At 44.4% G+C, this 14,894-nt stretch overlaps 1 protein-coding gene across 1 annotated transcript in view; it reads left to right on the forward strand.

Annotated features, from left to right (window-relative positions):
- Window positions 1–4,399, forward strand: part of SEC63 (SEC63 homolog, protein translocation regulator) — a 63,376-nt gene extending 58,977 nt beyond the window's left edge. The window contains exons 19-21 of the mRNA XM_074581002.1: window positions 1,095–1,193; window positions 2,026–2,130; window positions 2,716–4,399. Of these exons, the coding sequence (XP_074437103.1) occupies window positions 1,095–1,193; window positions 2,026–2,130; window positions 2,716–2,859 (348 nt within the window). The 3' untranslated portion in view covers window positions 2,860–4,399. The remainder of the gene's footprint in view (window positions 1–1,094; window positions 1,194–2,025; window positions 2,131–2,715) is intronic.
- The last annotated feature ends 10,495 nt before the right edge of the window (window positions 4,400–14,894 follow it).

The raw sequence follows: 14,894 nt of genomic DNA on the forward strand, positions 1-14,894 counted from the left end.
AAGAGGCCAACACCCACCTCTCTACAACCTCCTTTCAGGTAGTTGTAGAAAGTTGCTTTGCAGTACTAAACTAACTTCTTTGCAATGGAAACGTTTCAGCTTCTATTAAAACAAAGTGGATTTTGCCTTAAAATGTTTGCCAGAGGATTAATCATCAAGGAATAGTGGTTAAATGAAGAGCAGTTGATGTTGAAGAGCTGTAGTCTTTCCCATTTGAGAATGCTTGTGTCTGTGCTGCTGAACTGCACCACAGTCTTAAAAATCTGACTCCAAATGAGGGATAAACTATTACTTTTGTATGGTGTTTTTGTCTTTTATGAAGAACTGCACTCGTTTAATTTCATTTAGTTTAGGAGCTATGCTTTAGCATGTGCAGTGGCAAGACCTTTCGTACTTCCTTGAAGTGCAATCGCAATACGTCCAAATATCTTCTCTGGAGATATTCAAAACCTGCGGGGACGCATTCCTGTCCAGCCTGCTCTGGGTGACCCTGCTCTGGCAGGGGGGTTGGACTAGATGATCTCCAGAGGTCCCTTCCAACCCCTACCATTCTGTGATTCTGTGAAATACCAACTTTCATTAAATTCTCTCCCCCTCCAAAAAGTGGGAAGTGGGGCAAATCATACTTTCCTGAGAAAGGTTGTTTACTGGGAAGAGTACTTTATCTGTCTTTTGGCAGGCCTTGCTTTATATGCCAACCTTTTTGCCCAGGCTGGACTTCTGTTGAAGCACCTAAGGTAGTGTTACATTGCATGAAGCTGCTCATTAATGCTCGGTCGACACAGTTCTTCGGAACGGTTCCATGCCTCACATGGTAGCTTAGGCTGAATATACAGAATATAGCCTTTGGAGACCGGCAGTTACTTGCGATAACCTGTTTTCTTTCGGCGTGCAGTATATGCTAGATATTTTATTCAGACACAACCAAGAGTTTAAAAAAAAATCCAACCAAACGAACACAAACCACCTTCTTTCTATCAGTATTGTAAGGACCAGTGAATCATAATTACCTGTTATAAAATGTAGGGACATGGTTTTATATGATTTCAATAATCTTGTTTTGTGGTTTTGTTTTGTTTTTTCTTTTATGAAAGGAAAAACAAGAATGGTGGTGGCTATATATTGCAGATCGGAAGGAGCAGATGCTAATATGTATGCCGTATCACGTTTGTACACTAAAAGATAAAGAAGAGGTAAAGTACTTGGAGAATTTTCTTTTGGGGCATTGCAAAACTGTACTGAAGTGTCTTATGGTATGCAAATACATTTAGATTTTAATTTTTTCATGCTTATTTCTTAAGATGGAAGACAAATTTTACTCTTCTGATAAAAGAAAATTGATAATGGAGAAAGAAGAGATAATTTAAGAAGACTTTCGAGTTTCTTTGCAGAATATGATTTTTTTCCCTGATACGAAAAGCTGATGAAAGCCAGTATTCCTACACAATGATCATTCTTAAAGTTATTCAAATGTGTGAGAAATACTAAGTGTTCTTTTGCTGTAAAGCAGAGGCTGTGACAAATTAATTAGCTTCGGCTCATATGAACCTTTCTGAGACTGTAACCTTTGGCTGTGTTCTTTGCTTTTCTGAAAAATGGAGATTTGATGTATTGTGTTCTTTCAAAGTAGATTTTATGTGCAATTCCAAATAACAGTAGAGTTGAGCTAACGCTTTCAGCAGGCTAAATATTTTAACCTGTTCGGGTTTTTGAGATTTAGGAAGCATACAAGAGAGTGTACTTAAAAATGTAGAGTTACTTTGATCTAATTCAGAAAAAAATGTGACCCGATTATTCGTCTTTCATGGAAGGTATTGTGCTTGGGTATTCTGTCTCTCTTCTGCGAGTGTTTTATTATATAGAGATTTTCAGAGAAGTGTAACTTGTAAGAAATTAATAATTATTTGTTAAGAAAAAAAATATTATTCTGTAGTAGTATTTATTGCTCATTAGCATACTTAGATACTTATTCTAATGTGTCACTTGAAAGCAGTAAGAATTTAAGGCGTGAATTCCGTTTTGTAGGTAGAGCTGAAGTTCCCAGCACCAGGCAAGCCTGGAAACTATCAGTACACAGTTTATTTAAGATCGGATTCATATATGGGATTGGACCAGATTAAACCATTGAAGGTGATGTATAATTGTGTTATGTATTTGTATTATATTGAAAACTACTTCATATGGCTATTTAAACCCCAAAGGTCCGGTTATCTTTAAGAATTCAAGCTGTCCTATTTAAAACAGTGGCAAGGAGGGACTTACAAGCGGTTTCTGCCTAATGCCGTTTTATGATAGCAGTTTTATGATGGGTTAGATGGGACTAAAGTTTGCAATGCTTTCCAGTGCCTGCATATTTTAATACATGTTTTCTCATATTTATTCGGTTTCTTCAGTGTAGTTGGCTCTGGCTTTATACCTTGAGTCCTGCCGTGCCATTTCCCTGCCCTTAGTCCTAGATCCATCCAGTTAATGAGATGCATGCCTTATTTCTGGAAGCAGTTGTTGGTTTTGTTTTATTTTTTTTCTGTAGATTGTTTTTTTGTTTGTTTGTTCGGTGGTTTTCAATTTCTTTTGTGTGCGTTTGGGGTTTTTAACTGTCAATTTTGTGTGTGGTGTCATTTCTTTTGGGGCTCGTTTTTGTTTTCCCAAATTTAATGTGTATTGTCTGTAACCTTTCCCCTTCCTTTTTCTTTCTTTTTCTTTATCCAATTACAGCTGGAAGTTCATGAAGCAAAACCAGTGCCAGAAAATCATCCACAGTGGGATACAGCAATAGAAGGTGATGAGGACCAGGAAGACAGCGAGGGCTTTGAAGACAGTTTTGAGGAGGAAGAGGAAGAGGAGGAAGATGATGATTAAACAATACTGTTGATTGACTACAATATCTGCACACACTGCAAACTCTTGGTCTGACTGTGGAACTGTACAATAACCAAGAAACACAGTACAGAAGCTTTGAGAAGGCTGAGTTTAATTTTTCTTTACCAATTAAGAGTGCATTATGTAACTTCTCAGTGGAGGTGAAACAAATCTGTTGCCATTGATACACCTTGGAATATGCTTATGGCTCATTATAGCCTTCAAGTGCAGGATGGTGCATTTGTTTCAATTGAAAATAAAAGCTTTTTTATTATAAATGTCCGAAAGTGTGGGCTATGTATTGTCTGATCAGTTTAGGGTCCAATTTAAATAAAAGGTACTATTAGCTAGGAGCAAACTTTAAATCAGTTTTTCTGCATTAGGAAATTATTTTAGAAAACGTTTTGGTATATTCGACATTACAAATCTCTGTTGATTGCAACAACATCTGCTCAACTTTCAAACTTGATTGGTTCTGTGGTATTCATTAAATATTTTGCTGTGATACTGCTCACATCATTCATAGCTTTAAAAATCTGTTTGACTTAACTCGGTCATTATAAATTGGCATCATACCCATTGCCACATTTCGTATATTCTGGAGGGCTGCTTTTTTAGGACTGTTGCCTTTTTACGCCCAAGATTATAATGGAAATCATAAACTTTCGTGACTCTGCCATAGGATACTTATTAATGGCTTAAAACATTTTTAAGCCTTTATTTCCTCAGATCAGCAGAAGATCTGAGTCTTTTGATAAACAAAATGTCTGAAAGCAATTTTGGGACCACGTGTTACGGAAGTTTGGTGGCTTTTGTGTATGAAAGGTACATGCTGGAAGCCGAAGTATATTCTTAACTCTGAATCTACCTGACACTGTCAGAAGCATTTTAAGGGTAAAATACAACATGCAAAGAGAGCATGTTTTGTATCAATTTTGAATTCCCATCAATAAACTGGACAATTTGATGGCTGTTTGCATTTGTAATAGCGTGCATCTCTGAGTTTTTTTTTTTTTTTACCTCAGTCTCCTGCAGGGCTGTGAACAAGACAGTGATACTTCCCTTACCCCTGTTCAAAAAAAAAAAAAAAAGAAAAGAAAAACAAAAAGCAAAAAACACAAGTCTAATTAGAGAATAAATTCAGGGAGGAGAGAATCAGGGCTGTTAGAGCACTGCATGACTTGACAAAAACCACGACTGGATTCTTCCTTTTCTTCCTCTCAATAAAACAAACAAAGGTGATTAATTGAAAGTTCTATTTCCGTATTTCAGAAATATGTAGGAGTGTTCTGCAAGTAGGAACAGATGTATTTCTGTTCCTATGCATTGAACTATGAAAATGCAATGCTGTAAAACGTGACAAAATATCATGCAGGAAAATTTCCATCCTATGAAAATTGCCCGAAGCCAGAATAGTTGCACACTAATTTGTGACCTTGTTTATTAGAAAGGGTTGTCACTTTAAATGCAAATTTACATTGTCGATATTCTTTGTAATTGCAATAGTTGCAAATAAAATTTGAAAATGTTCTAAATGAGATTATGGTATCTTTCGAAGTACTTCTGAAGTGCATATTGTGCAGGAAAATCTCTTGTAAAGCATAAGCAGTGTCAGGTGTTCACACTCAAGAATGAAGACTGGGTTTAAATTAAATGCCGTGTACACTTGATACCTTTTAACTCATATTTCTATTTGCAAAATACAGTAGAGAAATAACAATTAAAAAGTACTAGTTGCAGTCCGTAGGCTTTCAAGCCAAATTCTGCACTGATGAGAGAAATGCTTGAGGAATAGTCACCAGACTCCGTATGCAAAATGAATGTTAAACTTACATTGGTCTGTCGGAACAATTCATAGTGAACTGCTGTGGTTGTTAAAAGTTGGGAGGTGATTATAGTTAGGAGATATAATTGATAATAAGAGCACGGCAGGAGGGGGGGGGCCATACTCTCACTACTGATCCCTAAATGTTACTATTAAAAGTCAAGGTATGTACTTGCAAGATGTGAATGCATTGAAGTGATTTAAAAAAAAAAAGAAAGAATCATGTCCCTGGTCTGAACACTTCAAGTATTTTCTTCTTAAAGATCGAAGCTGACAGCTGGGATTACACTGAAAGTCTGCAAACCAAGGATAATTCTGTTGAGCTAACAAAGGCAAAAACCTAATACTTCTTCAAATGTGAGCCTCTTGCAAAGTCAAGGTAACTTAATAGAAGATGCGAGGAAAAGAATTACGGTGGTATTGGAAATCTTCATAATGTGAAGAAGGCGTGCTGCTGGTTTTTCTCCTAAAAATACAAGCTATATGGTTGCGCACCATTTTACAGCACCTTCCAAGACAGATGCAAAAGTGGGGCTGAGGAGAGATTTAAGAGCTTCACGCAATTAAAAACACCACTGCAGGCGCGCAAGTCTTAGGAACATTAGTAGATTATTGGACTGTTGGTTGGTCTGTGGTGGGGTGTGACCGTTAATAATAACTTTTTGGAGAACAATTCGAGTTGCCATTCAAAGGTTCAGTAACTGTCTCTTGAATAAGAGTTACCAGCACGGGGAAAACTTTGCAGGAAGCAGCAGCGTTTTGTGTTCACTGTTGTATACGTCTTGCTTTTTGATGGGGTTTAGGACTGATTTTACCTGATTTTACACCTAACTGATTTTACACCTGACTCTTCTGGAACTCTGGAATAGTAACTGAAGAGTAAAAAAAAAAAAAAAGTTGGGGAAGTAAAATCTGCTTTGCTGCTGCACCCCCTGTGCAATAGTAGCCAAAGCATAAATTCAAAGCGTCTAGCGTTGTTTCGGTGTGAATAGATTTATTTCTGCCCTCCTGCTGTCGCGCTCCTCTCTGTAGCTGGACTGTCTGCCCAGAGATGCTGCAAACACTTCAGGGCTGGCAGAAGCCGCTTCCAAGGGGAAAAAAGGGACTTGGCTGGAATAGGCAGGAGGGTGATGCAAATGCAACCGGCCCTTCTCCTCCTGGCCCAGCTGACTAGTAGATGGCGGTACCATGATTTAGGGCAGATGAACGCTGCTTGTTGAAATATGGGGTAAATCTGAAGTAGATGTGCGTAGGTAAAAGGAATGAGTTATAAAAGGGGTTTGGTGTGGTTTTGTTCTTTTTTGTTTTGTTTTTTTTTAAAATGTAAAATGATTTAACATTTCCTCCCACCTTTAATTAATATTAAAGGAAGCGTCAACTTTTTTCTGTTCTAATGCTGGCTGACTAGAGAGTTACACTTGCGCAAAAAAACTGATAAACCCTCTCTAAATTGCAAACGTCTTGTGAGTGTGGAAAACCCTTCACCTGTAGAGGAAGGGAAGGTGCTTTTCCCAGCGCCGGGGTGTAGTTCCCGGCCGGACTCCAGCAGGGGGAGGCAGGGGCATGGATTTCTTCAGGAAACCCTGGGATTCTTCCAGGGGGATACCTAGCGTGTTTTGAGCTGTAGGTTTGGTTTTGTTTTTCCCGCTTTTTGGAGGAGGGAGACATAGGTGGAGGTTTCATTTTCTCTATTTCTTTTCTTTTAAATAAACTGTTGTTACATGTGCATTCCCCCTATTTGTGTATCTGTTTATCTGGGGGGTTTTCCCCCAAACACCTTGCTGACTCGTCATTTAAAAACTGCGGAAGAAAACCTATTTTAAGATTGAAATAATAATTATTACTATTATTATTATTAAAAAATAAAAACGTGGCAGAGAAAGAAAGGCAGAGCTTCCTTTTGTAGCAGCAATTGGGGTGTTACTGAGTCCGTTTTGAGCCTTACATCTTGCTTTGCATTAGTTTTTGGAAATGCGTTTGCGTACGGTGGACGTCGTGAAGGTGTCTCCAGTTCGGCTGCGTTTTAAGCTGTGCAAAGTGAGATACGTTAGGTGGTTCTACCATGAGGATGCCTGTGCCTCGAAGGGGTGGTTTATGGGGTACCTGGGTGCCCTGTTCACTTGAATTTTACGTTCCCTGCAGAGACACATTTAAAGATGCCCCTGGCGGTATCGTCTTTAAAACCTGCACAGGGCCACGGCGCCCTCTCTTCTGAGGGTTTGTCGAAGGCTTGGCAGAGCACCCGAGTGCTGGATTAGAGGTTGAGCGTGTGCTTAAACTCATTTCTATTCACTAAGGTAAGCAGGAGCTCTGCTGTCTGTGCTCTGTTGGGGTCTTAGCAAGTACCGGGGAACAGATAGGAGAGAAAACTTTGGGTGACTCGCCTTCAGTATTGAACTCTGGACGGGATACCAAGTTTGCACACACCGTACATCTGGGGGATGTTCATGGCTTGCCCTTCGTTTCTTTCACGTCAACGTTTTGGTTTAAGATGCAGTTTGAGCCCACACAGAAACTATTTAGTTGGTAGAAACAATTTTCTGCCAAAATTGTTTGTATTTATCATTCAGTTAAATAACAGAACTGTTACCGGCAATGAACCCGATTAATAAATCTAATTAGCGCAATAGATTCTAAAGCTAATGATAGTATTTTTAAGCCAAATTGCATACACTCTACCTAGAATTTGATTTCCAGCGTGTGCAGAATCAGGAAGCATTTTCAGCCTTTCACTGTGTATAAGCCTTCCACGTATATGCTCTAATAATTAAACGGGGAAGACGTTACAGTTGCATTGCATGTGTGGAATTTCGTAGGCACGAAGGAGTCTGCATGGACCACCTTGAGCAATCGTTTTTAATTCGTCCGCCTTTACTTTAAAATAAGGTGCGAGCGCTTTCTTTTTTATGCCAGCAATGTAGGTAGACGCTTCATGGCACAAAGCTGGAGGCATTCGAGAGAGAAACTGTAGAAAAGCTGGACATCGTATGGGTATCTCCTGCGGGGCAGACCATGGGCCGGGAGAGCACCGGGGCATTCCCGGCCCCACACGGGGCAGTGAGGATCGCCCAGGCGTTGCTTTTGGCTTTGCTTGGGCACGGTTATTAGATGCTCCAAAGGCCAGGCTGGTGTGAGGCCACCTTTACCTTAAGGTACCTGAAAATGAAATACTGTCCTTGCTGTGAAAGGCTGTCCTGGCATGGTTTTCCATCACTGGAGTTGTTCATGCGTATGCCACAGATACAGTGGCTTTTTCAGACATTATACCCCATACCATTATACCCCATCGACTCAGCTGCTCTCCCTGAGGGATACACCCCCAAACATACGCAGGGGTCAGAATGGCTCCATATCACCAATAGGCCAGGCTGATGTTTCCCGCAGCTGGGAAATGGGATAACAGTAGCAGCAGGGACTCTGCCTTCATACCTCCAAGCATCTGTACTGACATGCCTGGATTTGCGTTCCCCTCTCCCACCGAGGAGACCCTTCAGGAGCGGGAAATGTGGAAGGCCAGCAGCCTAATGTTTATTGGGCATTTTATTTTTTCCTTCCCGGTGCACAACCCTTTCTCCATGGCCACATCACAGCAATGGAATTTGTGCTTTCTAATGTATTCATGTGCAGTAAATTAAACTCAAATTGAATGACCAATTTCCTTACAGCTGAAGCTCCATTAATTACTATGTGTAAATCACATTAGCTGAGATTGGGTTATAATGGCTCTAAAATAGACACTGTCCATGACAGGGTGGCGAGATTTGGAGGCCCAGGTGACAATCACTTTGGTCGTTTGAAATGAAGAGGTGAAATGTGATAGTCCTTGCTTCGTTTTGCACCGGGCATTTGGTCCGTCCAAACTGCCTGGCTCTGCAGGTCCCTCCAAATCAATTCAGGCGCAGGAGAGCCTGTTGCTCCCTTGGTCTCGTGTACGGCCCATGGGTGGCAGCTTCCCATCGCGAGACAATTTGGGCAACCCCATTTACGTCATTAGCGTCTTCCCTTAAGCGTCACGTGGCAGAAGGCACTGCTGCCTACAGGTATTTCTTCCGAAAGCTACGAGGATTTACTCTTCGCAGTTAACTTCCTCACATAAGGTTTTATCTCGGTTGTATCTTTTTATGGTTCCCTCCTGATGTAGATTTGTTAGGTGTATTTGGTTCCTCTTTTTTTTTTTCCTCCTCCTTCATTGCAATCGGGGATGAATAGTGCATTCAGACGTTGAAAAGCTGCCCCATTATATTTTACATTCAAATTCACATTTAATATATAGTATGTATGCTAAAAGTTACCGGGGATTTAAAACGGAGACACTTCTATATACAGGCTCTTCATTTCTTGGCAAGAACTGCCTTTAAAACATCTGGCCCATCTTGCAGCGAGCTTATAAGACTCAGAGGTGACGAGGCAGGGCAGCTGGGGCTGGACGTTGCAGTGGGGTACATGTGGCCCATGTCACCTGCTTGTCCCCCACAGAGACCCTCTGCCCCTGGGTGCCAGTGTGGGGGGGTCAGGCTGTTTTGGACAAGCGAAGAACCTCTCTCTTCTCCCGTTGTCATTTTTGCCTGCTAGCTCTGAAAGTCAGGACGATGGTCCCCTGCCACCTGACGGGCTGTCGCTGTGGGAAAGAGGGTGTCGGTGGGGGATGGCTGGGTGCTGCTGCTCCTCACGCGATGACCTGGTCCCCCCTGTGGTGCCACCAGACCTGCTCGCTCTGCCGGGCACGCAGCAACACAGGGTGCCGCATCGAGCGCTTTGGAAACAATGAGACAAGCCAAGCACTAAAAGCAAGGGAGGGCTGGGCTGTGAGGCAGGAGAGACCATCTCCATTATGAGCCCAACAGAAGCAGAGGCCTTAAAAGAGAAACAGTCGGGATGAAAGCAGCATAGTTTGTCCAGCCCATTGCCTCCTTGCAGCGTCAACGCCAAAGCCAGCCCTGCCTGATGCACCTCTAACCTTTTCCTCTGAAATACTGTTGGATGGAGCTGCCTGGAGCGGTGCCCATCAGGTGTCACCGGGGCGTCCGTGCCAGGCAGCAGCCGTGGGTCAGCCCCAGCTGCCCGGCCAGCCCTGCCCAGCGCCGCCTCCTCTGCGCTCGCCGCTAAAAGCCAATTAAAACAAAAAAATAGAGCGATATTGTTCAAAACCCGGCATCTCTTAAAAGGGAAGCATGGCCCTGCCGGTCAAATGTGAGCCGGGGAGACTCACAGGAATGACAGCAATTAATCACCGCGCTGCTTTGAATCTTTATGTAAGTGCTCAGTGTTAAATATTACAACGGCACCAACGCGGAGGCTGACACCAGCCTTTGTAATCCAGGTCTCTGTAGAGGCGAGGTTGTAGGCTAGGCAATAATAAGATAATTCAGCTTGTTAGACACAGGAGAGGCTTTTTGGTATGCACATCATGCCAGCCTCAAAAATGATGGAAGTGTCAAAATAGCAGAGGAGGGAAAATATGAGGAAAACCCTAAAATCAAGCCTTTTATTTAAAATATATCACCACTAAAATTGGATTAGTTTTATTATAACCACAATATGATTTCTGAAGTTTAGCCTGTGAGCAATTGATGAGCTACCTCAGATAATGACTGGGAAGTATGTTCGGTTCTGGTTTTTTTTTCCTTTTTTCTGTTGGCAGCTTTTCCACAGCTGGAAAGAAAATTTGTCCCATCTCTGGCATAGAGCAGAGGCCACTTGCGAAGTTTAAACCTCTTTTGCTAGGTAAACTAATTGCTCGCCTGTGACAGGATCCGACAAGTCATTGCAGAGTTGGATGTGGACGAAGGACAACAGAGCCTGTCCTGGGATTCTGGATTTCACGCGACTTTGGGGTACTTTGGGGCTAAACTGTACTAAAGTACTTCCCCCACCACCACTAAAATAAAACCCAGCTACAGATAGAATCATAGAATTGCCTGGGTTGGAAGGGACCTTTCAGATCATCTAGCCCAACCATCAACCTGACTCTGACAAAAACCGTCACTAAGCCGTTATCCCTAAGCACTATGTCTACCCGTCTTTTCAATACCTCCAGGGATGATGATTCCACCACTTCCCTGGGCAGCCTGTTCCAATGCTTGACAATCCTTTCTGTGTAACAATTTTTTCTAATATCCAACCTAAACCTCCCCTGGCACAACTTGAGGCCATTTCCTCTTGTCCTATCGCCTGTCACCTGGGAGAAGAGACCGACCCCCACCTCTCTACAACCTCCTTTCAAGTCGTATCAGAGAGCGGTAAGGTCTCCCCTCAGCCTCCTTTTCTCCAGGCTGAACCACCCCAGCTCCCTCAGCCTCTCCTCATAAGACTTGTTCTCCAGACCCCTCACCAGCTTTGTTGCCCTTCTCTGGACCCACTCCAGCACTTCAATCACTTTTCTCTGGTGAGGGGCCCAAAACCGGACGCAGCACTCGAGGTGGGGCCTCAGTGCTGAGTACAGGAGGACAATCATTTCCATAGTCCCACTCACCACACTATTCCTGATACAGGCCAGGTTGCTGTTGGCCTTCTTGGCCACCTGGGCACACTGCTGGCTCGTGTTCAGCTGGCAGTCAACCAACACCCCCAGGTCCTTTTCTGCCAGGCAGCTCTCCCGCCACTCTTCCCCAGGCCTGTATCGATGCACGGGGTTGTTGTGACCAAGTGCAGGACCCGGCACTTGGCCTTGTGCAACCTCATACCGTTGGCTTCAGCCCATCCATACAGCCTGTCCTGATCGCTCTGCAAGGCCTTTCTACCCTCAAGCAGGTCGACAATCCCACCTAATCATCCTCAGAAGCTAAGCGAATGATGAAAACTTTGATGTATTTCTGATCTCTGCTAGTATTTTTTTGTTTTAAAACAAAGTGCTGTATGGCCAAGAGATGTAGCCGGTGCCAGTTTTGTTAGCGAGGCACGTGAGTGCTTGGGTGCCACAGCCGCCCGGGGGGGCTGTACAGCTGCATTTCACTCCGGTGGCAGGACAGCCCTGCTCCCTGGCTCTGCTCACAGGTATCACACCCATCGGCAGTGTGCCGGGGCTCCCTGTGTCTCCCACGGCCACCGCTGACCCCCGATGTGTTTATGGAGAGGCACCTGTGTAATGGCTCCAGCTTGAGCATATGCATGGCGTGCTCTGGGCACAAACTGGCCTCTACGACCAGTGTTGGCTGTGGCATTATGATACGCTGACAGCGGAGGGGTGCCTGTCCCATGTGCCCATCCTTCAGGTTCTTTGGGAAGTGGAGCGCTGTGTTTGTGTTCCTAAATCCACGCTCATAGCTGAAGTACCCTCTTCCACCCAGGCCCCCTTTCTCCAAGTGAAGAGCCGTGGCGTTTGAGCCCTTGGATCACGATTACCATTCAACAGGCTCCAAACTGTTTGGCTGCCGGAGAGGGTCTGCTCCTCCTCGGTCGTACAAGCAGATGCTGCGTGGGGAAGTTTCTCCACTGAGTTTGTATGCAAACAACATACAGCTCCTGACTGCTGATGGCTATCCAACTCCCTGGTTAATTAAAATCTATAAACTACGCTGGCATATGTAATTTAAAAAATAGCTATGCTATAGTATGACTATGCATGCATATTGACTAAAAATAGCGCTTGCCAAGAGAAAAAAAAAAAAAGATAATTACAGTGAATTTGGATAGCAACTGATTTTATTTTTTCTATTGAATTAAGGAAAAGGAGTATGCAAACATAGTTTTTATAGAGACATATATCTTTACTGCTCTTTTAGCTATGGAGAAAAATCAAATCTACCAGACTTGGACATTTGTATACAATATTATTGTAAGAAGTTGCTATTAATGTCTTTCTCTCTGACGAGCTTTGCCTGGGGGTGGCAGCTGAGCCCGCCCCAGCTAGTGAGATGCAGCCCTCTCTGCGTGTGGCAGGAGTCAGGAGATGGCACCGTCACACCTCCTCTCCCCGCTCTTCCTGGTGCGTGAGCAAGCGTTCAGTCTGGGGAAGAGGCTTTCTGCGTGACTTGGCCGTGCAGTGGAAGCTTCCCCCCTGCTGCAGTCATTAATGTTCAGAGACCAAGTTTTTTGGGACTGAACCCCTTGTTGGGGATGGCTTTCCTGGCTTTCTCCCCCCCTCAGGTGTGTGCGGCACGCATCAGCTGTTACCAACACCCTGCCTAGCATCTCCAGCACTATATATTCTAGGATTTCTGGGCTAACATGCTCTCAGGGGTGCTGTACTTTTTGGGATGGGAATAACATCTGCTTTCCCGGTGCCAGAGCAGTTTTCCGAGCCTGAGGGAGGAGAGGGGGAAACTGGAGAGGGTGGGAAGAGCCCGCACAAGGGCACGGCAGGCACCACGGTGGATGCTGGGGAGGGAGAAGAGCCCCGTTTGATACACCCCTCTGCTGAACAACAGCTCGCCGTTGCTTCTCTTTTAATCGTACCCGTGCAGCAAGCCCAGCAGCTCAGTCTGTAAGGCAGGGACAGGCAGGCTGGGGAGCAGAGCACGGGCATCTGTGCCACCCATGTGCCGGATGGGGGCCGATTAATGAAATCCAGTGGTACCTTGCTCAGGAACAGGTTTTGCTGGCCGCCGTCTCCCACTGCTGAGCAGTAAGTGTTTAGTCGGTCAAGTGCCTGGAGATGCCCTGGGCTGGAAATGACTGTAAAACCAGCAGAGTAATCCAAGGAACAAAACCCCTCATCTGGAGGATTTTTTTTTTTTTTTCATAATTACAGCCCAGACCCAGTTATCTCTACTGCAGAAAGTTATGCTATTTGAGCCAAGTTACTTGAGAAAGACGCTCGAAATAAATAGGAAATGTTTAGATCATAGCTTCTGTTTTCATTTCATTGGGCTATTAATTTAATTTATTATTGTGCTATGATACCATATTTATTAAAATAGACCCTTTTTATTTGTCAGATGATAACAATTCCCAGCTCACAATCCCTCACTATACAAAAGCCAAAAATTAAGAAATAAGATGCTGGTGAATTAACTCCTGGAAATTTCCCCGCATCAGGGAAAAAAAAAACATTTGGGAAAGATACCCTAACGCTGTTTAAACCACTTTGCTTTCCGCGATGGTAAAAGGATGATCGAATTTTTCCCTGTAAAAGCAGCGTGCAAGCCTTTGGGGCGCTGCAAGGTACGAGGTGCTGTAAAACACGCACCCAAATTGCACCCAAGCTCCCTGCTCCATCCTGCGAGCATCGCTGCGAGGACAAGTACCCTCCGTGCTGTGCCCTGTGCACGGGAGGGAAACGGGCTGCGTCCGCTGCAAGGTCACCCCTGGGTCTCCCCCGGCTGGTCCGAGGGGAGCACGGTGCTGGGTATGCCTGGTGGCATTTACAGTATCTGCGGGGGGGGGCAGGGAATGTACTGGCTGAATGAAATCCCTCTGCCTGTCTATTATTCTGGTTCTTACAAGAAAAAGCTAATGTTTCAGTGCGCTGCCTCACAAACAGCAACGGTGCCTACTCGGCGACGAGTTTCTAATTCAACCTTTCGATGCCTTGCCCTTGTCAGGCACTTCTCATGTAATTAGCAGGAGGAAGTCACGCAAAAACTAATCCTGACTGCTCCTTCAACTTTCCATGGAGCGAGACATGTTAACTGCCATCCGTGTCAGCGTTCCTGGAGCAAGATCCTCTGCTCAGCATCTGCTGAGTTAGTGCTGAATCATAGAATCATGGAGTGGTGCGGGCTGGAAGGGACCTTAAAGATCATCTAGTTCCAACCCCCCTGCCATGGGCAGGGACACCTCCCACTAGACCAGGCTGCTCAAAGCCCCATCCAGCCTGGTCTTGAACACCTCCAGGGATGGGGCATCCACAGCTTCTCTGGGCAACCTGTGCCAGTGTCTCGCCACCCTCACAGTAAAGAATTTCCTCCTGATATCTAATCTAGATCTACCTTCTTTCAGTTTGAAACTGTTACCCCTCTTCCTATTGCTCCACTCCCTGATAAAAATTCCCTCCCTGTCTCTCCTGTAGGCCCCCTTTAGGTACTGGAAGGCTGCTGTAAGGTCTCCCTGGAGCCTTCTCTTCTCCAGGCTGAACAACCCCAACTCTCTCAGCCTGTCCTCATAGGAGAGGTGCCCCAGCCCTCTGATCGTCTTCGTGGCCCTCTGCTGGACCCTTTCCAACAGGTCCATGGCAGCACCAGCCTGGACACTTCAGCTCCGCCCCAGCAGATTCCTGTACACTGGGTCTCAAGAGACCCTCATTAGGAAATATGTGTGGATAAGACAGTGT

Source organism: Larus michahellis, chromosome 3 (assembly GCF_964199755.1).
Source record: "Larus michahellis chromosome 3, bLarMic1.1, whole genome shotgun sequence".
In the NCBI taxonomy this organism is placed as follows: domain Eukaryota; kingdom Metazoa; phylum Chordata; class Aves; order Charadriiformes; family Laridae; genus Larus; species Larus michahellis.